This window comes from Vigna umbellata, chromosome 3 (assembly GCF_029865625.1).
Source record: "Vigna umbellata cultivar VRB3 chromosome 3, Vumbellata_1.0, whole genome shotgun sequence".
Lineage (NCBI taxonomy): Eukaryota > Viridiplantae > Streptophyta > Magnoliopsida > Fabales > Fabaceae > Vigna > Vigna umbellata.
Window position 1 is genome coordinate 49,408,908 of NC_142167.1, and position 27,783 is coordinate 49,436,690.

At 34.5% G+C, this 27,783-nt stretch overlaps 1 protein-coding gene across 3 annotated transcripts; it reads left to right on the forward strand.

Annotated features, from left to right (window-relative positions):
- Positions 1-570: 570 nt before the first annotated feature.
- On the forward strand, positions 571-27,659 carry LOC124843907 (ARM repeat superfamily protein). Of its 3 annotated transcripts, XM_088110882.1 has the most exons (33): positions 571-838; positions 1,541-1,602; positions 1,880-1,972; positions 4,330-4,501; positions 4,818-4,933; positions 5,383-5,469; positions 5,568-5,684; positions 5,814-5,877; positions 5,961-6,103; positions 6,695-6,742; positions 6,831-6,899; positions 7,963-8,038; positions 10,941-11,071; positions 13,268-13,327; positions 13,458-13,527; positions 13,639-13,703; positions 13,791-13,852; positions 13,918-14,041; positions 14,119-14,176; positions 14,456-14,568; positions 16,726-16,803; positions 16,888-16,950; positions 17,039-17,134; positions 17,231-17,340; positions 19,733-19,922; positions 20,107-20,221; positions 20,932-21,044; positions 21,142-21,219; positions 26,570-26,635; positions 26,717-26,845; positions 26,966-27,022; positions 27,114-27,194; positions 27,285-27,659. In XM_088110882.1, the coding sequence occupies exons 1-33, from the start codon at positions 727-729 to the stop codon at positions 27,333-27,335; spliced, it is 3,069 nt and encodes a 1,022-aa protein (XP_087967008.1). In that variant the 5' UTR covers positions 571-726; the 3' UTR covers positions 27,336-27,659. The 3 variants fall into 3 exon arrangements, with proteins under 3 accessions (XP_087967008.1, XP_087967006.1, XP_087967007.1); XM_088110880.1 differs by lacking the exons at positions 571-838; positions 1,541-1,602 and adding an exon at positions 2,112-2,682 and having other exon boundaries at positions 1,866-1,972; XM_088110881.1 differs by lacking the exons at positions 571-838; positions 1,541-1,602 and adding an exon at positions 2,115-2,682 and having other exon boundaries at positions 1,875-1,972.
- Positions 27,660-27,783: the final 124 nt, after the last annotated feature.

The window sequence follows — 27,783 nt, forward strand, 5'->3', positions numbered from 1 at the left end:
GATCAGAAGTCAAATTGGAATGGAGTGGTGCAAATAACGTCCTAGGGTGGTGGAGGGAGCAACTTCTCAAATGTGCCATCTCGATAAATTTGACAGTGAGGTTTACTTTTATCATTACAAATTATATTAATTCCCATGTCATAAAAGTAGTGAAAAACTCTTATCAATACATTATTATTAAATTATTAAAGTAGTTTATCGATTGAAATTCAATATTTTATATTATTTTAATTATTAAAAGAATATATGCTTAATATTTAATATATGAAACATTTAAATCATAAAATGGAGTTAAATTCCTTTGTTTAAACTAACATTTTAGCCATAAATAAAATGAAAGATTAACATATGCAACAACTAAAAAAAATTAATTTATGCCACTGCCGTGTATATAAATTTAATATTTTATATTATTTTCACTTATTAAAAGAATATAGACAAAAATAATTGTTAATATATAAAACATTTAAGTCATGATTTTTCACCTTAAATTAAGAGCTAACTATTGATGAAATGGAGGAATAGAGATCCACAAGGCAGCAACTAACAAAATTTCATTTCTGCCACTGCTCAGTAGTCTTCTTTACTAATACTTGAAAACGCCTCTCCTCTCTCATGTGTGTATATATCCTTCTTCAGCAGAGCGGGAAAAAGCAGCCCAGTGAACTGGCAAGCAGCGCAAACCACTAACGTCGCCGTTACATCGTGCTTTAGGGTTTTCCGTTAATGGATCAAGATCAGCAATGGCTACTCAATTGTTTGTCTGCCACACTCGACCCCAACCCCGAGGTTCGATGTTTCGCCGAAGCATCCCTCGATCAGGCCTCTCGCCAACCAGGTTTTCTTCATCATTTTAATTTTCATCGCCTGCAACCTAATTGAATGCGGATTTTGCTCTGTGGTGTGAAAACCTTATGGAGTGTCTAGGTTGGACTGTTTTTGTTTTCTTTTCTTTTCGAAGACAAGAGCGATTGTGGTGGGTTGTTTGTTAGATGTTATGCTTGCTGTTTATGTGGTGTGGTGGTAGCGTGGGAGTGAGTGTTTTTCAGTTGAGGACTTGAGGGGGTAATGGGTTTGGGAAATTGAGTTTGTTTGACAATGCTGTTGTTGTTTTTTTTTTAGTGTGTGACTAAAAAGATGAGAGGAGGAGTGGTTTATGGTATTTAGAGGGTGGAGGCATCTGCATAAGCATGTAACAAGGAAATGAGGATATTCACTGGCGTGGTAGCTTGTTGAGCGTGAACTTATGACAATGATGTTATGCCTCAATCTTGTATGGCTTGAAAGTTGTCATTCGTAAATGGAAGTTGTATTTTCATACTTAAATGGGACTTATATGCTTCATTGATTTTAGTGAAACATGTTTTTTGTTTGGCTTTATCTACTTTTGTAATATGTATACATTTCTTTAGCTTGGCCATCGAGATGAAGAACATAACTTGGGGTGCTCATTCACTACTGTTTTTATTTGACAAAAATTCTCAATACCGCTCAATCATGATTTTTCCATGTTAATTTCGAATGTTAAATTGCCCTGAAGGTTTTGGCAGTGCATTATCAAAAGTTACTGCAAACAAGGAGCTCGCGGTGGGACTGCGTCAGATATCCTATTTCATAATGATCACATGTTCTGCACTTTTATTCAGAGCCAAAATATTTCCTTCTATCTTTCATTCTTTTTCTTAAAGAAATTAGTATTTTCTTAAATGCCCCCTTTTTCCTTTAGGATTAACACGTCTTATGCTTTCTTATCTATTCCTTTTTTCCATTCACATTTGAAAAACTTTACTAGGATTACAACTCCAATATTTGTACCAGTAAATTATTTATTTTCCTTCTTCCGTTTATTGGGAACTTGTATAACTTAACCTTGTTGTACTTAGCTGCTGTCCTTATTAAGCAGTTAGTTAAAAAGCATTGGCAGGAGGGTGAGGACACTTTTGAACCTCCTGTTATCTCTACTGATGAAAAGGTAAATATGCATTTATTTCTATTGAGTATTATTGGTAAGTGGATTTCTAAAAGGTATTTTTGAAAAATATTCTGAGCTTGTTTTAGTTGAGATTTAAATATATAGAAACTGATGACATCTTTGAACCCAATATGTGAAGAAGAAGCAGAAGGAGAGGCTGTTATGCCATGTGGAAGTGTGAGTGAGGTCCAGAAGGAGGTGTGCAAAGTTGGAGGTGGTTATAAGTTACAGACTAGAAAGCTTGGATTGGGCTTGAGCAGGATATAGCATTCCATAGCTATTCTGCATTTTCCTTTCTATTTTCTACAATCCATACTTTCTATGTTTATTGTTTATTGAAAAGTCTAACTCAATCATTTTTTATTGTTTTAATAAAAATTAATTATTGTACACCAGTGCCAGAAGGCTTCTCACTCTGTAATGGTTATGCAGTCTTACCCTTGATGTTGCAAATAGGCTGTTTGCAGATTCAAACAGACGACTAAATTGGTCAAGGCACAATTCACCATTGTGCTAGGACTAGCCCATAGTAGTCAATTGCATGTGGTGATGGGTTAGCAGAGCAGAGCTTGCTGCTCCTAAGACTCATAGAGCCTTCCTGTCCCAGTAGTTGTGGCACCATTCAGGGGTTAGGTTGTATTAGAACAACAGAGTAGAAGAAGGAACTGCTTTCATTATATTGAGAGAGCACAAGGACTTACATTTCAATGGTAAGACTCAACTATTTATAACAACACAAGGATAAAAAATAAACTTGCAGTTATAACAACTGTAACTAGCTTACAGTTGTACCCATGGCTATCATTTAGAGTCTACTTCATATGAAAAAAATATTTAATACTCATAAATAGCAATACCAATTCAATAGTTCAACATTTTGATTAAGCAAACTAGTAAAACAACAACTCCACTATTCTACAATAGCTAAGTTTAATGGTGCATAACTACTATATAAGTTCAAACTACTCCAATAAATAAGTTCATACAATTACAAAACAGAAGTTGTTAAAGTGATAAAAATTAGAGGTCGTTGGTGTCAAATATTTGTTTGGGAAGGAAATCATTGTGTTGATAAGTTGGTGAGTTTAGGCCTGTCTTCTGGAGAAGTGTTTAGATGGTATACAATTATGTCAGCTTTTATAAGTTTGGACTTTTATCATAAGGTTTCTTTTTCCTATGTATAACGCTTCTTAACTTGTGTATAGCTTTATAGGTGGCCTGTTTTTTTGTTCATGGGTTTTGGTTGGGTCCCCCATGAGTTCTTTATATCTTTTTTTTTTTTTTCAATGATATTTTCATGTGATGGCATATGATCGATGTTCCTGAGGGTGTCAACTTAACTGAGATGCCAAGGATCATAGTGATGCCTCACATGAGTTTTCATAAAAAAAAGTGATAACAATTAAATAACTAAAAAAGTTTCTATCAGCATCTTTATCACCATCGCACTTCCAAACATTTTAAAATTTTAGGACCTAAACATGTTATAGATACAAACACAAAATTTATAGATACAAACACAATTTTAGAAGTAAAATGGACATAAACCAAGTCCAACTTGTGGCATTGGAAATGAAAGAATAGAACCAAACCACGTCCAACATGAAGTATCGAAAAGTGGTATCGGAGCCTGATTTGTCTTAGCGATTGACTCATTAGATTATGCCATATAGTAGGTGGAGAATTCTAAGTTTGTGGATTTCTTTTATTGAAAGTCTTTTGTTTCAAGAAAGTGTGTCCAAATGTGGTGAATGGTGATTCAAAGAAAGGTCACCATTGAGTTACTCTTAAAAAGATGAATTGCTCATTGTTGTTTATTTATAGAAAATATATTTTTAAATAATAATGTGGAAGATTAAGATAATTGGACAAATTTTTAAAATATGAAAAGCAACAAAAAACCAATTTTTATTGTTTTTGTCTCATAAGTTAGAAAGAGTAGTATGAATAAGCTCTAAAAACTATCATAAAAACATCTGTTGTCAAAGCTGTCCACCTGCTGCTTTGTCTTCCCTCCATTGAGCTTTAGGTCTGATGGATATCTCTTTTATTGGATAAGGATGGAGGGTAATAGCAAGGTTTCTATGCCTTTTGACTGACCTTTTGACTTATTATTTATTATGGGTTCAAAGTCTTGCTCGTGGATCTCATATATAGCACTCCAAATAATATTAGTTTGCTGAACCTGAATTTCTGGAATGTTAAATGATAGGTTTATACATCACTGATTAGCCTTTTGTAGTTCCATGCCAATCTTAGTTTTTTATTTTATTTAATTTTATTTTCTGTATGGCCATTTAATTGAACTGACTACTTAGTCATTTTTTTATGGTAACTAATGTATGCTACATTGCCAGGAAATCATCCGAAGAATGCTTCTATTGGCATTGGATGATCCTCATAGAAAAATTTGCACGGCCATTGGTATGGCTGTTGCATCCATTGCAGTGCATGACTGGCCAGAGTTATGGCCAGATTTGTTACCATTTCTTCTAAATTTGATCAATAACCAAGCCAACTTGAATGGAGGTAAGCATTTTTGTTTGAGTTGATTTTTGGGATTTTGTACGTGTAAATGATTTGGAAAAAGCCTTGGCTGTACCAAGCACTCCATTTTTGTATAGTAGAGACCAAACATTTATGGTATGAGCAGTTTATATCCCTGAATTGTAAATGGTTTGCTTGATGATTTTCTTTCATGCTGGCTACTAGTTGATTCATTTACTTTCTCTATTGGGTTTTCTGGAAATAATTTTATGATCAATAATTGTACCATATTACAATTTTATGGAATTTCAATATGTTAATTAGATTTATTATTTGTCTTTTAATAATTTTATTCTAGTGCATGGCGCTATGAGATGCTTGACTCTTCTCTCTGCGGACTTGGATGATAAAATGGTTCCAACATTAATACCTGCTCTCTTCCCGAGTTTGCTGACAATTGTATCATCTCCCCAGGTTGTATTTTGTATATCTTTCTGAACTAAATTGGCTATGCTAAAAGTCTGGAAAGGAGTTATTCATTATCAAAAGTTGACGTTATATCTTTATCCTACATTATCTCCATTATTGCGTTGTCTTAACTTTCAACAACAAAAAGGAAAAGAGCATATTATTGGAATTAAGAAGTCCTTTTTACCTATATTTTGCATATTAGTTGTCAATTTTCGTTTGTAAAAAGATTTTTCCATTATGTCAGTGGATGTTTTTGAAGTAAAATTGAAATACTTTCCTTTTGTTAATTTTTTGATAACTCATTTAAATACTTTTCTAAATCTTTAAATTCTTCAATTTAAAAAACGAAGAAAATAAAGGAAAATTACCACTTTTTTTTTTGGTTTCTATGGTGAACTGAGTCTCTTTTGTCTGACCAAAAACATATTTCTTATTTTCTTGTTGCCATTCAGAAATATGACACGTACATTCGATCAAAGGCCCTTTCTATAATCTATTCTTGTACATCTATGCTGGGGACAATGAGTGGTGTCTACAAGGTATTTTGTCACTTAAGTGACTGTGAACTGTTTGAGTGGATTGTTGGGTTAGTGTATTTTTCTTTTAAACTATTAACAGATCAAAGTATTCTGTTTAGGCAGAAACAAGTTCTCTGATAGCTCCTTTGGTTAAACCATGGATGGGCCAATTCTCTTCTATTCTAGAAATTCCAGTTCAATCTGAAAATCCCGATGATTGGAGTATCAAAATGGAGGTTAATCTATCTATATGTGTTTATATATAGTTATATTCATGTGTCTTGTGTGTATGTATAGTATACAAGCACACATACATGCATATCTTTCCTATGTAGTAACATGATGTTGTATTTTTCTTTGTCAAGGTTTTGAAGTGCTTGAATCAGTTCATTCAAAATTTTTCAAGTCTCTTTAAAAGTGAATTTGAGGGTATGTTTTTCCCTAAGTTGAGCTTCTAGGCATTTGTTTTTAGTTCTTTGACTTATTTGTTTACGAGAGGTTTTTCCCTGTAGTTATACTCGGACCTCTGTGGAATACATTTGTCTCTTCTTTGAGAGTTTATGAGAAAGCTGCTATTGAAGGAACTGAAGATTCATATGATGGAAGATATGATTCTGATGGTTCAGAGAAAAGCCTTGATTCATTTGTTATCCAGGTGAGGATAGCAGCCAGCAGTTTCTCATGTTGATTATTTTATATTGCATAAAATGACAATATTCTGCTCAATGTATTTTTATGTCAAAGTTAACTGACTGACTTTTGGTGGTCTCCTTTAGCTTGTTATTTGGCAAGGAGGATACCTATATTAAACTGGTCACCTGAATCCAAGGGGGATACAGCAGTCACTGCAATGAAAATAAGCCTTTTTTTCATTAATTAGTATTGTGGCTTCATCAGTTTATTCATGAAAAGGAACCTCTTTGTTGGATTTATACCTTTTATGAGTGTTTTATAGCTGTTTTTGCTGAATTGTATGGAAAATGTTGAAAGTTATAATTATAGACTTCTAAGTAATCAACTGGCTGTGGTTTGCATTGTTAGTCAGTTACAATCATCATTATGGTTGTATTCTGTTAGAGTAGTTTATTGCAGCTGTCACTGTCAGGTTGTGATAACTGATCCAGTCAACTGGATGACCTTCTGTAGTCTCTATATACCTCAGAATTATAAAATTTCTTTTCTGTTAGTTTGTTACTTTATGATAACTTTTGAATTATCATTTTTCATCTATTTTTTTTTTTTGCAGCTCTTTGAACTCATGTTGACTATTGTGGGTAATACAAGACTGAGAAAGGTTTGGTTCAGAGTATTCTTGCTATATTTTTTTTGCTGATTCTGGTCTATTGTACGGTTGCTTTGATCTGTGGTTTTCACTTCTATAGGTGGTTGGGGGTAATATCAGAGAATTGGTGTACTATACTATTGCTTTTCTTCAGATGACAGAACAGCAGGTATACCATTTTTTACTCTTCTCGATGCTCTTGTTCATTTTTGCCTTCATTTTGCTTGGTAGCATCTGACTGGCTTTCTGCAGATTCGGTTTCTAATTTCTTTTGCTATTTTAAATGCTGTGCTTTTAATTTGAATAGAAAAACTGTAGCTTCCTGGAGATGAGTGCAGATGGATCTTTCCAGTACCCATTATTTTAATTTTGTTATTTCAGCATAAAATGAATGCCAATTTCTTACTGCTTCATATATCACTTTACAGCATGTGCATGTTTATGTTAGATAGAGAGGAAGCAAATGGTGTATTGGAGTCTTGTTAGGAGTTGGAGAGTCTATGAAAGGAGGAGGAAGAAGAGTACCTAACGGTAAGGGAATGGGGTCCGAATGGTAGGGGAATAGGAGTGAAGGAGCCGAACAATATCTACACTAATACCGAATGGTGGCTGCAAGGGAGGAAGGAGTGAAGGGCCAGACACTATAAGGTTACTAATACTGAATGGTAGAGGATGAATAAAAAGAGCGGGAAAGTTTGTTATGTTGTTAGGGGGAGAGAGAGAGTATAAATAAACATTCTGTAATTCTGTTGAGGAGCTAGCCATTTTCTTTGTATAAACACGTCTTGGACCTTGTGAGGGGGATTAGGCTTCCGAATCATCATTGTATTCGATATTCGTTGCAGTGAATACATACATTTCATTTGTTCTCTCTTGTTTGCGTGCCTTTGTGTGAGTGGGTGTTGTGAGAAAGTTAGGCTTCTAACTCAGAAACCTAACAAGTCTTCTCATGGATTCCATCCCTCATAGGGATGGTAATGGGCTAGACAAGTGCAGTTTGACTATACTCGCCCTCGGCAGATGTTATATCCTATGAATTGTTTTTTACTGTGGTTTGGTTTAGAAGATGTATTTGGCTGTATTTTGTAATAGTGCAAATAGGACAATATGTAGCAATGCCTTGGATGTTCTATCTGTCTCCCATTGTTGTTTTTTTTTTCTTTTTTTTATATCTTCCTGCAATTGAATTCTTTCACTATTTTTTACCAAAGTATAATGCATTCTATTTTTAGGTTCATACATGGTCTGCGGATGCTAACCAGTTTATTGCTGATGAAGATGATGCCACTTATAGCTGCCGCAACTCTGGTCAGTATCTCCCTTGAAGAAACTAGAACTAAGCTGAAAGATAAGGATTTATATACAGTGAAAATGATTTGGCATTACTATTGTTGAAGTGCTAGGACAGGAATTTATATAGATCAAGTAACTTGCACAGCAGCTATGCTGAGTAGACTGCAGCTCAGTGTAACTAACTAGCAGAATAGCTTGCACAGCAAGCTGTGCTGACTAGACGACACTTCATCTAACTAACTGACAGTGCAGAGTGTCGATGACTATTGTTAGTTACAACAAATACTAAAGAGATTGTAACTGGGAATCTTATAGTTCACTCCTTGTGATTTTATTTCCTAGTTTAACTATGTGGCTGCTAATTTATTTTACATTAGCTTGATAGTTTCCTATTGTTGAAGGACCAACATTGACTAAAGATAAGACGATTTCATAGTACATAAGTAGATACAAACTTTATCTTACAAGTCGGTTTTGTCAGGTTGAGTTAGACTTAAAGTCCACTTTTTAACATAGTATCAGAATAATAGATTAAAGTTTATCCTAGCAAAATTTGTTGTTTGTCGAACATTGTTCCACTTGCTATCGGACCACCCATTAATGTTTAGTCTCAAGCACGAGATGTATATACTTCAATGTATATACTTCAGCATGAGGGGGTGTGTTGAAAAATCTACATTGACTAAATATAAGACGATTTCATAGTACATAAGTAGATGCAAACCTCATCTTACAAGTCGGTTTTATAGAATTGAGTTAGGCTTAAAGTCTATTTTTTAACAGCTATGTTGAATTACTTTCCTTCATCTTAATTATTTTGGTGTTTGTTATGATAATGATTCTGACTCTTGTCCTTATAATTAAACTTTTAAATTTTGATGCATTTTATCATTCAAGGACACTAACGATCCTATTCCCGGCCTTGCTATTGTATGATTTTCTCAAATAGGTATTTCTCAAACATATAATGACAACACTTAATGTAATCAGATGGCTATGATTCAACGATATAATCAGATTCTTATTATTCAAGGATATAATCAGATCCTTATTATTCAAGCATATATTCAGATCCCTATATTTCAGGGATATAATCAAATCCTTATTATTCAGAGATATAATCAAAACCTTATTATTCAGAGATATAATTCGATCCCTATGGGGATATTTTTGTTATATACTTTAACTATAATATGCCAAATATTAAATAATAAAATATGATTGTTGACACTCCCCTCAAAGTTGGTGGATATGCATATCCCATTCATTGTTTGGAAACAATCCTTTCAAAGTTGTTGCTATTCAGCCCCTTTGTTGATAGGGCGAATGGGTGGAAGGTTGAGTTAATTGATTAGATGCAATAGAGTCTTAAGATTGAATTGGGGAAGGTGTCGGAGTTTTGGTTTGAGAATTTTGATGTGAGGTGGAGGACATGTTTATGGGTGTTCCGTCAGAGGTGGTTGTTTGTGTAGGTGGAGGAAAAGATTGGTTTTCTGTTTGTTTGAATGAAGAGGAGGATTCATGTGTTACCATATCCAGAGGAGGTGTCTCAAGTGGAGCATCAAATGTTGATGAAGGATTATCGTCTTTTCTTCCTTAAGAAAGCAAACACCATATCATCTGATGTTGTTGAGGGGTGGTGTCCCTGGTACGTTTTATCCCATGAGATGGAATGGTCCTCTTTTTCTTAGGAGTTGGCTCAAAGGTTTTTTTATAGTAGGAACATCAGACTGAGTGTATTTAGCAGCATCTTTTGAATTGCCACGGGCAAATGGTTCTGATGAAGGTGAAGAAACTACAAGACTCCTTTTTCCTGTGGTTTGCTTCCCTTCTATTTTAAGCATTCGCCAGCATGCAATTTTTCTTCCATCAAAGGCAAACATTCATAAGTTCTTATGTGTGGAGGCTCAAGATTGGCTAGACAATATTGTCTGAGATTGTTTTGTTGAGTAGGGCAACAACAACCTTGTCTAGAGATATCCCCATATGCATCTTCTTCAAATTGGTCAAGGTTCTTTTTGCAACGGCACGTAATGATAGGATATGTAATGTGTATGATAAGGGGAAAGATTAAAAAAGTACTTATTGGTCGGGTTGTTAGGATAAGTGAGTTTGTCTATTTATAATTAGGGGTTCCTGGTATGTGGGGGACTTTTGGATGTTTTGGAGAATTGTAGACAGGATCATTGACATCCTGTGTGAAGGGGAAACCCTTGGAAGAGACACTGCTTTCCTATTTTGTGTTATTTTCAGTCTATTCAATAAAGAATATTACTCTTTCTCTTTTCAATTCTGGGTTCCTAACACAATATTATTCTGAAAGTGATCCCATATGAAATGGTGTTTAATCTCAATGTGTTTAGCGCTATAATGCAATATTGTTTTTTTTAGAAAGACTAATAGCAGCACTGTTATCACATAAAGGTAATGAATGACAAGATAAATCATGATAACAATTAAGGCTCCCTTTAAAGAGATGATGGACAAAAATGAAGGTTGTCGTCTAGGATTTTGAATTATTGACAGCAATGATAGTTGACATCTAGGATGTTTGGATGCACACTCAAAGGCAGCTCTTAAGAATTTAACATTCTCATACCATCTCAAAATTAGGGTAGAATAGATGATTTTATTGCTAAGAGTACATCACATATATATATATATATGCAAGATTGGAAAACTAATCTAGGAAATACAATGGCAACACTTAATCCTTATTATCCAGTGCTATAGTCCGATCCCTGTTATTCAGGGATATAATTAGATCCCTATGATTTAGGGATATCAGTTATACATTTTAATTGTAATGTGCTTATGGAATAGTAAAATATGATTGCTAAGAAATTTCATGGATTCAAATGAGTTTGTTTCATTATATATATTTTCATAATCTTCATAAGAAAATACTTTCTTTTAGGTGTGCTTTTACTGGAAGAGGTTGTGAATTCTTTTGACGATGAAGGAATTTGTGCTATCATAGACAGTACAAAGCAATGGTTGGACGACTCTCAAATCAGAAAAGCAGCTGGCAATGCAAGCTGGTGGAGGGTAAATACATAATGGCTATTCTTTTTGGATCTAGAAACTAGCTTATGTTTGGTAAATTTGATTTGCAGGCTGACAGGCTATTTTTAAAATAATGCTGATTCTGAATCCTGTTTATTATGTTGTTGGCATGCAATGAGTGTACTTGCTTTGTTCATAATATTTCTCCTTGTATATTTGGGTGTACTTGCTTTGTTCATAATATTTCTCCAGGTCTTGATAAACTCTCTCCAAAAGCTATTAAGTATGTCTTTAGGATACTCTCGCCTTCAGAAAGGGTATAAATGTTATTGTCTCTCAACCAAGAAGTATTATATGTATGTTGGTGTCACATTCTTTGAGGATACACCTCTTTTCTTGTCCTCCATGGAGGATGGTTCATATGTTCAACAAATGTTTCCTTTACCATCATACGTTCCATTGGTTACTTCTGCTTCTTTACCTCAAACTCAAAATGCAAATGACATTGTTCCTCCATCTCTTCTCACATATCAACGTCAGACACAATCTCAAACTCAAAACATTGATGATCCTTGAGACTTAGATCTTCCTCCATCAGATTCCCAAACCATGGATCCTTCATCCTCCTCACCCTCTCTTGACTCAGATAATAATTGGCCTATTGTTGTTCGGAAAGGTATTCGCTCTACTTGTAATCCTTGTCCTATTTATAATTTTTTGAGTTATCATCCTTTGTCTCCTCCATATTTCTCTTTTGTTTCCTCCTTATCTTCCATTAAGGTTCCTAATAATGTTCATGAGACACTTGGTCATCCTGGATGGCGACAAGCCATGATTGATGAAATGCAGGCACTTGAACACAATGGTAGTTGGGACCTTGCCCCTCTTCCTCCTGGCTTTTCTTTCCTAATAATGTTCACTTAGCCAAGATTAGCTTCTTTTTAGCTTCTCTTTACCCTTCCCTGCTGGTGGTGGAGTTGGAGTTGCACCCAAACCTTTCTCATAAGCATGGTAAGATCCGATAACAATACCACCACTTGATGATTGCTTTTATTTATGGGTTGCTTGTCTCCTTGTCACTGTTATTAAAACTCAGTTATGGCAGTGCCATGGCAGAAACCGCCGTCGGTTTTGCAACCTGCCGCCACAACAAGGCGGTGGCAAATTGGGTTTCTTGTGGCGGCCCATGGCGGCCACATTTTGTGTAATGGCTGAAAAGGCGGGGCAGCAACATTGAGAAGTAAGAAAGACAACAGCTGGGAGAAGAAATTGGGGAAGAAACCTTATTCATGTAGGGCAGCAGGGCATGGCAAGAAGAAGAAACCCTATGTGGAGGGTTGCTGTGTTATTTTTGTCTTCTGTTAGGTGTAAAACCCTATTGATGCAAGGTTAAAAAAATTGGGCCAGGCCCAATAAAAACATTCAACCTAGTAACCTGAACCTAAAAACCCACGCCACTCTTCTTCTTCAGCCACACTACCCTTTGCCTGACCTGGCTGCTTACCACCACAGCCACTGCCACCAACAGCTCTCTTCGCCTGTTGCCTCCATTTGCCGCCACCACAGATTGTAAGATGGTTTTTTTTTTTGACAAATACCACCTTCATTTTGAATTTTTGTTTCCTTCTCCACTTCCATAGTTTCTGAAGCAATAATTATATCTTCCCACAAGCCACTCTTGGCTCAATCTAGGTATTGTTTCATTGAGCCACTCTTGGCTCAATTCAAGTGTTTTTTAAACAAGCCACTCTTCGTCAAGGCAAGTATTCTCTGAACAAGAAGCTAATCTTGGCTTAAGAGAGGTATAAATTGTAATGTCTTTGTGATCAAAAGATCATGATTTCTGCACAGGATAGTTGGTGGACAATGCATCTTTAGCTTGAATTCCCAGAGATATTTGAATGAAGTTTGTATTTGGCATGGAACTATTTGACAACAAATGGTGAAGGCATTACTTGGATCACAAACTTAAGCTTTAGGAATATTTTGAGTTAATGTGAACTTAAAGTCTTGATTGTACTCATCTAATTATCATCAATCACTTATCAAACTAGTGGAAAGATCTTCATGGTGTTTTATCGTCTATCAGATGAAGCACTTGTACTTAGAATCTGTACAGGGCCTATTAGACGTAGCTTCTTCATGTTTTAAGCTTTGTTGTATTTAAGCACTTTATCAAAATTATAGGGTGTTGGACTTTTGCTCTAACATTATTTTATACATGTTAATTTTTGGCAGATAAGAGAAGCTACTCTGTTTGCCCTATCATCTCTTTCAGAACAACTATTTGAGACAGAGGTTTGAGATTCCTATTTCAGTTGTGAATTCTGATATGTAGAATTAGATTTAAGTTTTCATTTCCAGCCTCAATTCTTGTGTTTTTATTTTGAACTTGGGAAGACTCTAATGTATCTTGTTATTGGTACAGGAAACCAGGGTTTATTCAAGTCACTTGAAGGACCTGCTTGAGCAGATTTTTGCAGTAGACTCTCTAATAGGTTGATTTCAACTCTTCCCTTGCCCTCGTTTAAGCTTCCATTCTGATTCAATGAATGCAGCTGTGTCCGTGATAATGTGTTTTTAATCTTATTTTTTCACTTTTATTCCAGGTCCTCTTGAATTCCCATTTTTATATGCTCGCATTTTTACTTCAGTTGCTAAATTTTCTTCTTTGGTAAATGGTCCTGTCCAAACTTTTAAGATTTCATTTCTCAAGATCTTTCTCTGTCGTGACTTGTAATTGATCTTTAATATTTTACAGATAAGCAGTGGCTTAGTAGAGCATTATCTCTATTTAGCAATGAAGGCAGTTACAATTGATGTGTAAGAAAAGTTGTCTCAGTTTGTAATCTTATTGTAATATACTCTTCTAACTTTGAATATAACAGGCCTCCACCTGTAAAAGTAGGTGCCTGTAGAGCACTTTCTAACCTCCTTCCTGAAGCAACGAATGAAGTTATCCAATCGCAGTTGTTGGGTTTATTTTCATCCCTCACTGATCTTCTTAATCATGTACCGACATTATAAAAGCTTTTGTTATGTATCTTTACTATTGTTGCATATATTAATTGCCAAAATATGATTTCCAGGCATCAGAGGAAACCTTGCACCTGGTACTTGATACACTGCTTGCTGCAGTGAAAGCAGGTTAGGTCGTATACTCCTCAGATATTGACACAAGCACACTCACGTGTATGTATATGATTTAAAAATATCTCAGCTAGCTATTTGTTAAAATTAGGTGTAATATTAAATGTATTTCCGGATACTAGTTTGATTATATATTCATACTTATTTTTGGCAGAATGTGTTAAAATTTATAATTTATAAATCATTGGGGTGAGAAGTTTTCAAAATGTTTTTACTAAAATCTATCCCTTGTTTTCATTTCACATATATTTATTCCCTTATCATTACTTTTTATAGGTCGTGAATCATCAACAGTAGTTGAAAACATGATTTCTCCTGTAATCCTTAATGTGTGGGCATCGCATGTTTCGGATCCTTTTATCAGTATTGATGCACTTGAAATTCTTGAGGTAATGATTTTATTTGTTAATATTATTATCTCCAGAGTTACTTGGTTGTTTTCCTTGGCATCTTAGATTAGTCATGACTGATGTTGTCAAACCTTACCCTGAGGTAGGACTGTAAAACATGAGATTCTAATGTGGAATGTTCCATCGAACCAATCACAATCTTAGATTGGGGTCTGTAGTGGTCAACCCCAAAATTGCTAAAAAGGGATAGCATAGCAGAACTCAGGATAGCCATTATTGTATTATTTTTTACTATATTATATTATATGTTATGCTTTATTCAACATTATTATTATAATAGTAATAATAATAATTATTATTATTAGTATCATAGACAAAAATCAAAATTCGTGTTATAGTTTAAGGACTAAAAACATAGTTAATCCTAATAATAATAATAATTATTTAAGAGCATTTTTTGTTTTGTTTTTCTTCACTTAAGCTATTTTTAAGAAAAATATGTTTAATATATTAGATGTTTAGGACATCACTTGAAATTTAGTAGAAAACATTTTTCCCTTTCAACTTCATAGATTCTTATTCTTATGTAAAAACTGTTTTTTTGTTGTATCCAAACTAGAGAACTGTTCAATAAATTACCATAATTTGAATAAATTATACATAATATTGATTGTTGAATTAATCTAATTTTTCTAGTTCTTCGACACACACCCTTAGTTATATTTAGTTTACATATTATATTTTAAATATTATATTAACATATTATGTTTGATTAGTTTATTATTACTTAAGGTTAACTTTGATTTAAAATCCATTTTTTAATATTGTAGCACATGCTATCTAGTTTTATGTTCGAGGTGTATTGTCTTTGGCTTTAAAGGATGTATTGTAAATCCTATATAAACTAGTGATAAAGTCAAATTATAATATATAAGTGGATACAAACCTTATTTTATAAATCAGTTTTTATGTGGTTGAGTTTTACTTAAAATCTTAATTTACCATATCATAAAATTTTTGTTTGAATAATTTATTATGTCATCCTTTTATTATCTAGATTATTTTATCATATATGTGCTTTAAATAAGAATAGGGTTTAATTTTTACGTTAGTCCTTGAAATTTTGGCAGTTCTGTTTTTGGTCCCAAAAATAAAAAAGGTTCAGGTTAGTCCTTCATATTTGAAAAAGAAAACATTACTTTTAGGTCCTAAATGCTAAATTTGAGGACTAAAAATAGTTATCTTAATTTTCTTTTATGTCCCATTAGTATTTGTTTTATTCAATTCTTTCTCATTATTGCTAAAATGTTCAATGAAGTAGAAGTGTGCTCACAGTTCATTCAATTAGGAGTAAAATCGTTAACAAACAGAAACATTGACGTTTTAATTTATGCATAATACAGTTTATATCAAATGCATAGTGATGATTTATACAATTTCATACGTCAATTTAAATATGCAAAAAGAGGCTCATTGTTGGCTTTTTAAAAGTCGAGGGATTTTATTGAACTTTGAGAGGGTCTCATTGTTGCATTTTTAAAATTCAGGGACTTGATTGAATATTTTATTAATACAGAGACCAAATCGAACAAAAGAAATAAATAGTAGGACCAAATGGGTATTTAAGCCAAAATAATTTTGAAAGATCATTTTAGTCTCTCAAATTTAGTCTTTAGGAACTACGACCAAAATTTACCCAATTGGGTTTAGTGTTTAGGAATGGGGAAGAAGAGTTATCTTTATTTTTGTTGATCTCTCCATTTGAGTTTGATCTTTAATCTGAGTCTTCAAAACTGTCCTAGTTATATAATTAAAACTGTCCAAGGAAATATTAACTGCAGCATAAATCAATGGACTCGGACACCTTCATTTCATTTTGATGGCCTGACAATTGGAAATGCTGTAATTTGCAGTATTAAACACACGTATGAAGTTAATTGTGTGCTGGTTGTTATGTGACATGTACTGAGAGCTTTGTTGGGTGTGCATGTGTATATATGCTCGAAATACACACATATATTAGTACTTTAACTTATGTGCTATTCTCGAAGATGTTATTTTGAAGCTATCATTTATCGAGCTCTATATATAGATTCCTTGGTTCGTAACTGCTGCAGAGTTTGGAAAGAATTATTATAATGCTTGCTTATAAATAATTTCTTTTGTTCATCTGATTATATTTTTTCCTTTCTCCAGACGATCAAAAGCATTCCTGGATGCATACATCCATTGGTTGCCAGAATTTTGCCGTATGTTGGACCAATTTTGAATAAAGTATGAGTATTCAAAGTTGACCAAGTGTCAGTGGTTAGTGATTTTAGAATAATACCTGTTACTTACACACCTATGTTCTTGTAGCCCCAAGAGCAAACTGAAGGCTTGGTATCTGGTTCACTAGATCTGGTAACAATGTTACTAAAGGCAAGTATACGTAGAATCATGTCACCCTTGACCTATGAGCACTTTATCTTTTGAATTTCTCATCTCATTTCGTTGTAGCTATATGCAGAATGCCCCTGCTGATGTAGTGAAAGCAATATATGATGTCTCTTTTAATGCTGTTGTCAAAATAATCCTACAAAGTGATGACCATAGTGAAATTCAGGTATATTTTAGATACATTCTATTTTATTATTTATATTTTAAACTATTTCTGATTGGAGTATAGAATTAAATATATGTATTCACTTGATATGAGCAGAATGCTACAGAGTGTTTATCTGCATTTATATCTGGGGGAAGACAAGAAATTCTTGCGTGGGGATCTGATTCTGGATCAACTATGAGAAGTTTACTTGATATAGCTTCAAGGTAGTTGGCTATTATTTCACATTTCTAAGTACATTCGCTAACATCAAGCTTCTTTCAACTACTGTTCAAACAATTTACAATTTATTTTGTTATTTCTTTAAGTTTTAGCTTTTAAACATTCCTCTATATTTTCTGCAAAATCAACCTTAAGTTTATTGTATTGTTACATACTATTAGATCTTCCCAATTTAGTTTATTATTTTTCTGTTATTAAAAGTTGTAGATGGAAAAGGCTTAGGTCCATCTTTTTGTCTTACAGATCAGGATATCAGCCTATGTCTCTTTTTCTTTTATTTCAACATGATATTGGAATTATCTTAGAGTTTATCCTTGCGAAGGTTGTTGTTTGCTGGGCTTACCGGACCACCTGCTATTGGACTGCTATTAGCCACCCATAAAATGTCGAGTTCCATGATGAGGAGTGTATGTTGGAGATTTCACATTGACTAAAGTTAAGATAAATTTATAGTATATAAGTGTGTGCAAACATGACCCTATAAGCTGGTATTATAAGATTTAGTTAAGCTTAAAGTTCATTTGGAATGATTGTGTATACCATTTATGTAGCTAACAACGTGTTAGGTTCCTAGATAGAGGAAACCAGGAAAAACCACTGCAGACACCTAAACTCACTGAATATATCTTGTATTATTGATCCTAGGCAACAAGTACAGCATGAATGCTTCCAAGGGACAATTTTCCCTTCACACAGGATGCCAATGATCTTGTCAACAACTCTCCAAAATATCCAAAAACGTCCCTGAATACAAAGACCCTCAGCTATATATAGGAAGTCTTGCTCAACCTAACAACTCAACTAACAACTACTTTTTAATATGTTTCCTCCTAACATACACCATACATATCCTATCACAACGAGTGGAAGATTCAACTACAATAACCATTGTTGAAATGTAATTTTCTTTATTATTATTATTATTTATGTACGGGAACCCAACTATTGGGTTTTAGGGTTTCCTGACATTTTTGTATTTTGCACTACTATACTCTATAAATACAATAGTAAATTGTAACAATGCATTTAAGGAAATATACATTGTTTTACTTAACTATGAGTTCTTTAAACCAACAACTTTTTGTCCAAGTGGAAGAGGAACTAATGCACATGTTCTATTACCTTCAAGAGTTTGGATTTCATTAATCATGGCTTGCGTCTTACATGGTTTGTTGTTCATTATCTTTTAGACGAAGCATGATCGTGTTCGTCAGTTAGATGTTTCTAGCAGCACTTAATCTAAATCATAAGGTGTTGGTCTTTTTCTCTAACATCTTGGTATTGAAGTGGCACAATTAGAAGGTGTCATCATTTCACAAAGAAAATAGTCTTGATATTTTTGAGGTGATAGGCATGGAATATTACAAGCCTATTGATAGTTTTATGGATTCAAATCAAAAGTTAACGAAGCCAATCTGGACTTTTCTCAGACCTAGAGAGATATAGAAGGTTGGTTAAAACTTGATTTTATTCGGTAGGAGTTGGAAGTCAATGTATTCAAAACATCAACATTGATCATTGGAATGTTGTTGTTCACATTCTTTGATCTGTAAAAGGGAACCCGGGACAGGGACACTTGTACAATAACAAGGGAAGTACTCAAGTCTTAAGGTATTGGGGTGTATATTGGGTTGGTTCTCCCATTAATAAGAGATCTACCACATGATACTATGGATTCCGTGGAGGGAACCTTATATCTTGTAAAAGAAATAAAGTGTTGTTGATTTATCAAGTCATCTAAGAAAATTCCATAGACCAGACTTTCTAATTAGACTCATCTAGCTATATCATCTAGTGCATTTTGGCTACCTAGAACACTTATCATCTGACACGGCTTTAAAAATCTGGTTTTAGTGCATAATTTCATTTAAAGCTCATTTGATCCCATTTGGACGAATCCTAGATAAAAGAATGGATTTAAAGACAATTATTCTTCGAGAAAGCTATGATTTAAGCATTGTATGAGTGCGTAAAAACAAACTCATCACCTTTTCTTTGTATCCTATAAGTACATCAATAAAAGTCCAACAATGTAGGTTGATTACATTGGTTTTAGTCCTCTCGTTTGTGCAAGTGATCATATTTCTTAAATGAGCTACATATAACAGAAATGTGCTATATCTCAATAATAGGACGTACAAATCTTAGGTAATTTTCACCTTATAAGTTTTATGGTATTGAGTTAGGTTCCAAGTCTAAACTAAGATATTCTCTTTAATACTTCTTGTTCATCGGAACTTTGAAAACCTCCTTTACAGTAACAGGTACAAACATTTTATTCTTGTTTTATTTTAGGTTTCCTGCTTATGTCACATGTGGGTGTATCTTTTAATCTCTGTTTCCAATTTGTTGTCTGATTTCATTTATTTTGAACAGATTACTAAACCCGGAATTGGAAAGCTCTGGGTCTCTCTTTGTTGGGAGTTACATTCTTCAACTTATTTTGCATTTGCCATCACATATGGCGGTACATATACGAGACTTGGTTGCTGCACTTGTCAAACGAATGCAATCTGCTCAAAACGCTGTCCTACGAAGCTCATTGCTAATTGTTTTTGCTAGACTGGTAATTTAGCCAAATTTTCAGATTGAGTTTAAATGATTCTATTCTCAGTTTTTGGTTGGGAATGGTTAACAGTCAAATCTCTCTTTTTTGTAAATAGTCTTTGGAGGTTGAAAACAGTTAATTGAATGATTCTAATGTCTGCTTTCCCTCTGTCCACATCGATAATTTACAAAATATTATTCAGGTACACATGAGTGTTCCTAATGTTGGAGATTTCATTGATTTGATGATCTCAATTCCTGCGGATGGACATGACAATTCGTTTGCTTATGTGATTTCAGAATGGACCAAGCTGCAGGGTGAGCATCCTTCTACTATTTTGTTGGTTAAGATATTTTGCTATGTGATTTATTTGGTATTTTCCACTTTTTCAAATTATGTGTTTGTTGCAATGTATTTTGTCCATAGAACTGAAAGATGTGTGTAACTGCTCTTTGGTATGGAGTCATCCTCATGCATGAATAGTTGAAAGATTTTGATAGGGCTTTAAAAGTATATGAAAGGAGGAAAAGAAATTAAATAGGAGGTTGTAGACTGTTAGGCGGTTAGGAGGCTTAGGAGGTCTGTTGGGTGGTTAGTTGTTGGTTATCATGAAGGGTTAGCTTTATAAGGGGCCAGGGGTGTCTTGTGACAGACATGTTTTTGCTTTGTTGTATAGACAGGACAATTGCATCCTGTGTGAAGTGAGAGTGTTCCCTTGATAGTGTTTGGTCTGTGTACACTGTATTCTTTGATCTCAAGAATAATATTCAGATTCTTTCCAGTATTGCTGGTGCATGTGAGAGTTTGATTTCTTGCTTCAAGAAATCTATCAGATTTTGTTACTAAGTACTAAAATTTTTAATATCTAACTAATATAGTAACTCCTTCTCCCTTCAGTGCGTGTGAATACTTTTTTGCAAAACTCATGTTTGTTACTTTTACCTCTGAAGCATGAGAATGATCAATAAGGTATTCTTAGATATGCATGAACACGATCAATTTTCTTCAATGTGATATATGATTGCAGGCGACATACAGGGAGCATATCAAATAAAAGTAACTACAAGTGCCTTGGCCTTGTTGCTAACCAGCAGGCACAATGAATTGGGAAAAATACATGTCCAAGGCCATCTAATTAAGGTATTACTATTATATGATCTATTTTTGTTCACTTTTTTCTTCACCCGGGGGTTCGGAGTACTTTTTGCTGATTTCCCAAGCTTATTGCCTCGTGAAGTCTGGTGAGGGAGTGACCACAAGATCAAAAGCTAAATCAGCTCCGAATCAATGGGTAATATTACCACTTCCCACCAAGGTAATTCCTTTCGTTATACATAGTTGTTTGAACATATTATGATCAAATTATATTAATTAACTGGAGAGAATACTGAACCAAAGTTTTATTGATCAATATCTAAACAAAAATTATGATCATGCTACAACAGATCTATGTATATACTTCAGAGGATCATTATTGACATATTTCAATATGTCAGTTATAAATGTCTAATTGTTATAACTGTTCAATAGTTATAACTGACGATTAGGAGTGCAAGCAAACTAACAAAGAAACTATACAATAGAAATATCTCTAACACCGTCTGCAAGATAAAGGTGGGTGACAGTCAGCTGGTGGCTCAACCAACTTAAGTTTTAGAGCCCTAAGAAATAAAAATCTGGTAGGATGTTGTTAGTTGGATATTAAATGCACTACTAAAAGTTGTTGGTAGGATATTAAATTACTAAAAGTTGTTAGAAGATTCTAGAGATCTCTTGTAATTATTACTTTAGGATTTGAGTTCTCTATATATAGAAGTGGATGTACTGTACTGTTTTCAATCAATTGAATAAAAATCTTCTTTCTAGTTGGTATCAGAGTTCCCGATCTTGGAAGCTTTGCTTTTGCATTTCTTCTTTACCGTCTTAGTTGTGGTTCCTTTTACGGTTGCCTGAAGTGCACCAATTTCCTTTAAATACTTGGATTGCTTGAAGTGCACCCAACTTGAGGTTCTTTCCATTCTTGCATTGCGTGTGCTGTCCTCAGAGCTGGCTTTAGACCTTCATCGAACCTTCTCCAAAGCTATAACTGGACTTTTTTCGGACCTTGCCGGAACCATTGCAAGAGTTGTTGCCAGACCCTCGTTGGAGTTTTTGTAGGAGTCATTGTCGAGCTTTTTGTTGGAGCTTCTGCCACCATGCGTCGCTACCACATTGGAGCATGGTAGCTCCACTAAGCAATGTTGAGCTTCTAACTTCGAAGATAAATGCAAATGCTGAAATTGAACGTTTTGAAATCTCATGGAGTCTGAGAAGACATTCAAGGTGATGTTAGGAAAAAGGTTAAAAATTAGAGTTACGAAACATTTAACTGTGGTTGGGCATTTCATTGGTGGTCAGAGGAAGTTACAAAGTCTAATAGGGGTTAGGGTTTTAAGGGGGAAATGGTCCCTTGTTTTGGGTTGTTGAGTAGTTTATTTAGAAACAAGTGCTAATTTGTGTAGAAAGGAATTTCTTCCCTTGGAAGTTGTTGGATGTTCTCTTGTATTATGTTTTTTCGAATTAGAGTGTTATCTTATGTTGTTGCAGTAAGATTTGTGTGCTATTTCCTTAAGCTAATTTAGTAATTTGGTTTCTTATCACCTAGAAATCTAACAATTTGGTTTGACCTGCCAGATAAAAAACACCAAGAGAGTCATGGAGAGTAGATTCAGTAGAAACATTGGTGAATGAACATGGAAGAGCAATTGAGGAAACAAGGAGGGAATCTAGAACCAACTTTCAAAGGCTCATCGATATGATGGAGGATGTTTTGTGCAGACTTAAGAACATAGAAAAGCAGAGGTTCTATAAACGGGGATAGAGTTGGAAGAAGGGAAGAGATTGGCGAAGAATAGGAGGAAGACAAAAGGGAGTACCAGCGGGGCGGATGAAAAGAGTGGAACTTCCTTCGTTTGAAGGAGGGGATCCAATTGGGTGGATATCTAGGGCTGAAAAATTCTTTGAAGTACAAGAGGTCTCACCTAGCGAGAGATTCAAGTTGGCTTTCATCAATATGGAAGTACGAGCCACTAATTGGTTCAGATTCTGGAGAAAGAAAACAAAAAATCCTTCATGGGAGGAATTGACGAAAGCTTTAATTAGAAGGTTTGGAGGAACGGATAGATGCTTGGTGTTTGAAAAATTGGTTGTCGTCAGACAGAAAGGAGAAGTGGAGGAATACATACAGGTATTTGAGATGTTAGTTGGACAAGCAACAGACTTGACAGAAGAACAATTAATGGGGTACTTCTTTGCGGGTCGGCATGTTAATATTAGAAGTTGGATCCGACCACACAATCCCAAGGATCTATTGAGAGCCATGGAGATCGCTAGAGATGTGGAAGGAGTTTCAAGAGATGTAAGCAAGGTTATCAAACTCGCGAGTTAACTCGTTAACTCAGACGAGTTTGCATTCCCAGTCTTGGCTTTCGAGTTAACTTGGAAGCAAACATGGTTTTCGAGTAAACTCGGTGAAATCGTAACTGAACTCGGTGGAATCGTTTTGAATCGCGATTTTGCAAGTTTGAAATAGGGAGAAACAAAGAAAGAGGAAATCCTTTGAGTTTAGGGCACCGTTGCGTTTCTTTCGCTGTTGTTCGTGGTTGTGCCTCGTTGGCTCGTCGTTCACCTGACTTGTGGTCATGCTCCGTTTGCATGGTTCACGCTCACCGTTGTGCTTGCTGATGTGCTTGCCGCCACTCCTGGTCTCGCCTCCTTCGAGCTCTACGTGTGGTGAGTGAAACTTTTTTATTTTAACGTTACAACCCCTAAAATGGCATTGTTCGTGCTTTTATTAAAGAAATGAAATCATTATGGTTTTATTAAAGAAATGAAATCCACTCCACTGTTTGTGCGTTTCTATATGCAGTGTTTATATTTTATATTTTAGCATGTAAATATTTAATACTAAAGTAAAGCTGAGTCCTCTTCTTACACTTATTATTTTGGACCATTGGGCCTCCCCTCTACTCTGCTGAACTTTTGAGCCAACATTAAGTTCAACAATTTGTTTTTTATGTGAAGTGGCAACTATAATCAATTAAAATTATGATAAAAGAATAATAATATTAAAGAAAAATATTTAAAAATATATAATATGACAAACTAATAATTATAATACTATAAAAAATAAAAACATTATTTATAACATTATAAATATTAAATTATTATGTTATTTATAAATATTTTAAAATATTTTTATATGAAGTAAACTCTTACGAGTTTACAATCAAAGTTTACGTAAACTCCCATGAGTTTAACAACCTTTGGATGTAAGGACTGGGAGAGGACAACAATTAGGAGTAATTTGTATCAAGGTCATTTTCAAGGAAGTTGAGGAGTGGTTTCTTGGCTAGAAACATTGAAGGGGACTTTGACTGAATTGTGAAGTTCCAGCCACATTAGCACAGTTAGGATAGAAGGAGGGGAATAAACTTGGAGTCTAAGGTGGGTAGTTCGAATTCAGGGGAAAATTGAATAAAGGGATTGCGAAACTTACCCTACCCTGAATATATCAAGCGAAGGGAAGAGGGCAGGTGTTTTCAATGTGGAGGACCATACACTCCTGGTCATAAATGCCCTGAAAAGAATCTTCGGGTGTTAATTTTGGGAGAGAATGTCGAGGTAGAGGAACCTGAAGAATGAGAAGAGAAGAATCAAAATCAGATGGAATTATCTATTTTTTCTTCTGCGGGAGGATTAACTCAAACATATACTATGAAGTTCCAAGGATTGTTGCAAGGAAGAAAAGTATTGATTTTGATTGACAGTGGTGCCAGTCACAACTTTATTTCAGATCAGTTGGTGGCTGAATTGGGTTTGGCAGTGGATAAATCTTTTCCTTATGAAGTTAGCTTGGGAGATGGACATCATAAGCCTATTAGTGGGATTTGTAAAGATTTAACCCTACAGTTGGAAGGATTGGAGATGCAGGAAGGTTTTACCTGTTTGAATTAGGAGGAGTGGATCTTATTTTGGGGATTAATTGGTTAGCTACACTTGAAGAAGTCAGAATTAACTGGAGGGATTTAACAATGCATTTCATTCAAGGAGAGAAAGAAGTTCTAATAAAGGGGATCCTTCCTTAACCAAGACGGTTGTCACATCGGCAGCCTTATTAAAAGAAACAGAGATTGAAGTGGTGACATTGGTTTGGGAGATGGGTAGTGTCGAATTGGAGGAAGGATCTGAGAGGCAATACCAGTTAACAGCAGCACAAAATGAGTTGGAAGAGATTTTGGGGTCTTTTGAAGGCATATTCAGTACACCACAGGGGTTACCACCCAATAGGCATTTGAATCATCATATTTCTATCATAACATGTGTAGATCCAATTAATGTGAGACCTTATAGGTACCCAATTGAGAAACAAGTTGTTGAGATGTTGCGGACAGAAATTATTAGGCCCAGTAAAAGTTCATACAAATCCAGTGATTTTGGTTAAGAAGAAAGATGGTAGTTGGTGCTTTTGTATTAATTATCGAGCCTTTGCTACAATTTCAGATAAATTTCCTATTCCAGTGATAAAAGAGTTGTTAAATGAATTATATAGAGCTAATATTAATGATAATAATATTATTATTAATGATAATAACATTAATAAAAAACATCGTTAATAATAATAATATCAATAATAATAGTAATAATAATATCAATAATAATAGTAATAATAATATTAATAATAATAATATTTACATTTAAATTTATATCATATTTATCTTCAAGGGTAAAATGGTGATCATCTAATTTTATCAATTAAATAATTTTTTTAATCTATTACATCATATACAAATTTTTACAAACTTTCATTTCAAATCCACTCAAATCACACCATCTTTCTCTTAACCCAAATAATACCACAATTCTCTCTCTATCCCCTCAAATCCATTCACTCACTTCCTTAAATCCTCTCCCAAAGTCGGGGTTTTGTTCACAAGAGCACCATTTATGCATATATCATACTCCCAACCATAATGGGTTATCCCTCAGAAATATTGGATAAAGAACTGTTTACTAATTTGATAATGGGGTCAACTTGCAGACAATCTTTTAAACCTCTCCCAAAACGCACAAAGTCTACTGCCATAAATTTATGTTCTTATGGAAGAAGTGGCTTTTTGAAGCTGAAAAATATTTCTCCAAGAACAACCTCTTCAGGCTCTCCCAATTAAGTTATGGAACCGCATGGAAAATAGTACAACAATCCTTTGCTCTCACGTAGAGGAAATGAAAATGCTTTGACCTTTATGCGTTTTTCAGGCACACCTTGAGTTGTGACACTATATTGAACTCCCTTAAGTGTTTCTGCCTAGATTATTCAAATTTAGTGAACTATCCCAAAGTTTATTCAATAACCTCATTTCCCATAACGGCGGCTGGGTCAACTACCTCATTGCATTTTATTAGGCAAAAATAAAGGAATGTTTTCATATTACGTTTCTTTCTCTTGTATCAAAATTATTTTTAAAGCTCAAAGTGTGGTTTCTACGATGAATTGCAACAATGTTACTGTTTTACATCCTCATTAAAATTTGCGATTATCTCAAAAATAAGACTATGGGTAAGTTGAATGTTTTGATATTGTATCATAAGCTGAGTATGTTTTCTCTTTTTTGAATATCTTGCAGATAGTGGCTTTGTTGGCGGATGCATTAACTGAAATACAAGAACAAGTTTTGGAAGCTGATGATGTGGTATTTAATGCATATTGTTGTGTACGCCAATTGTATACTATTTAGTAAAGAGTTGCTACCTAATATATAAACTGTGTTCAGGATAGTGACTGGGAAGAAGTTGAAGCGGATGGTATCGAAAATGATAGAGATTTTCTTTATTCGGTGTCTTCACCTTTGGGAAAAGCCACTGATGAACATCTTCAAGCAATGGCTAAAGTATTTAATGAGGTTTCGTTGAGTTACAGTTGTTCTCACCTATCTTAATTTTTGTACCATGCAATTATATCATAATTTAATACTGAAATTTAATTATTATTTTATTTTGCTAACTTGTTTCAAAATTAAAAGGATCGAGATGATCAGTACGACGACAACCTTTTTAGTGTTGCTGATCCCCTCAATCAGGTCTGTGATCTGGAGTCTGTTTTCTTTATTCAATGTGATGCTAATTTGCATGTGTTTGTTAACAATTTACAATTATGGTTGCAAGTGACAGATAAATCTGGCAAATTACCTTGTTGATTTCTTTGTTAGCTTTTCGCAATCTGACCGACAGCTCTTAGAGCACATTTGCGAGGTTACCACAGTAATATTTTTCATTTAGTTCACATTGTAGTATAGACGATTGTTGCTTAACTTCTGCAATTTACCTTGGTTTGCACTGCAGAGTTTGACTCAGTCTCAACGAAATGCCATTCAAATGATACTGAAGAGATGAAAATTTAGTGTGTAATCATCGAGTGCTGTCTCAAGGATGGGTTGATAATACTACGAAGAATCCAACAAAGATGAGGTTGGGAACCAATATTTTTCCAATATTTAGGTTGGGGTGGTCTGCAATTCTGAATGGCGTTTTCCCTCTGCTGTACTGTAGTGCTCGCCCGTTTATGTCTATTGATTTTTTTATTGGATTTGTTATTGTATGTATTGAAGTTTTGTTTTTAGTTGGTTTCTGCCCATCTATAATTTTGACCAAATATTGTTTGTATACCAATTATACTGATTATTCAAGAAAAGGAAGAAATCTCAGTTGGTTTCTGCTTGTCACTGTTCCCGGTAGAAAACTGTTTATATTTCATGTAGGAAAACTTTTGCAGTCTAGAGTTAAGCATTGGTTGGAGTAATGATTTCTTTCCCTCCCTTTGTAATAACCCCTTTCTTTTCTG

What these genes read in the sequence shown, in the direction of transcription:
- LOC124843907 (XM_088110882.1), top strand. Translation starts at nt 727, where the DNA reads ATGGATCAAGATCAGCAATGGCTACTCAATTGTTTGTCTGCCACACTC. An exon ending in GCTTGCTGCAGTGAAAGCAG is followed by an intron (nt 14,177 to 14,455) that starts GTTAGGTCGTAT and finishes TACTTTTTATAG; the next exon opens with GTCGTGAATCATCAACAGTA. An exon ending in AGAATGGACCAAGCTGCAGG is followed by an intron (nt 20,222 to 20,931) that starts GTGAGCATCCTT and finishes ATATGATTGCAG; the next exon opens with GCGACATACAGGGAGCATAT.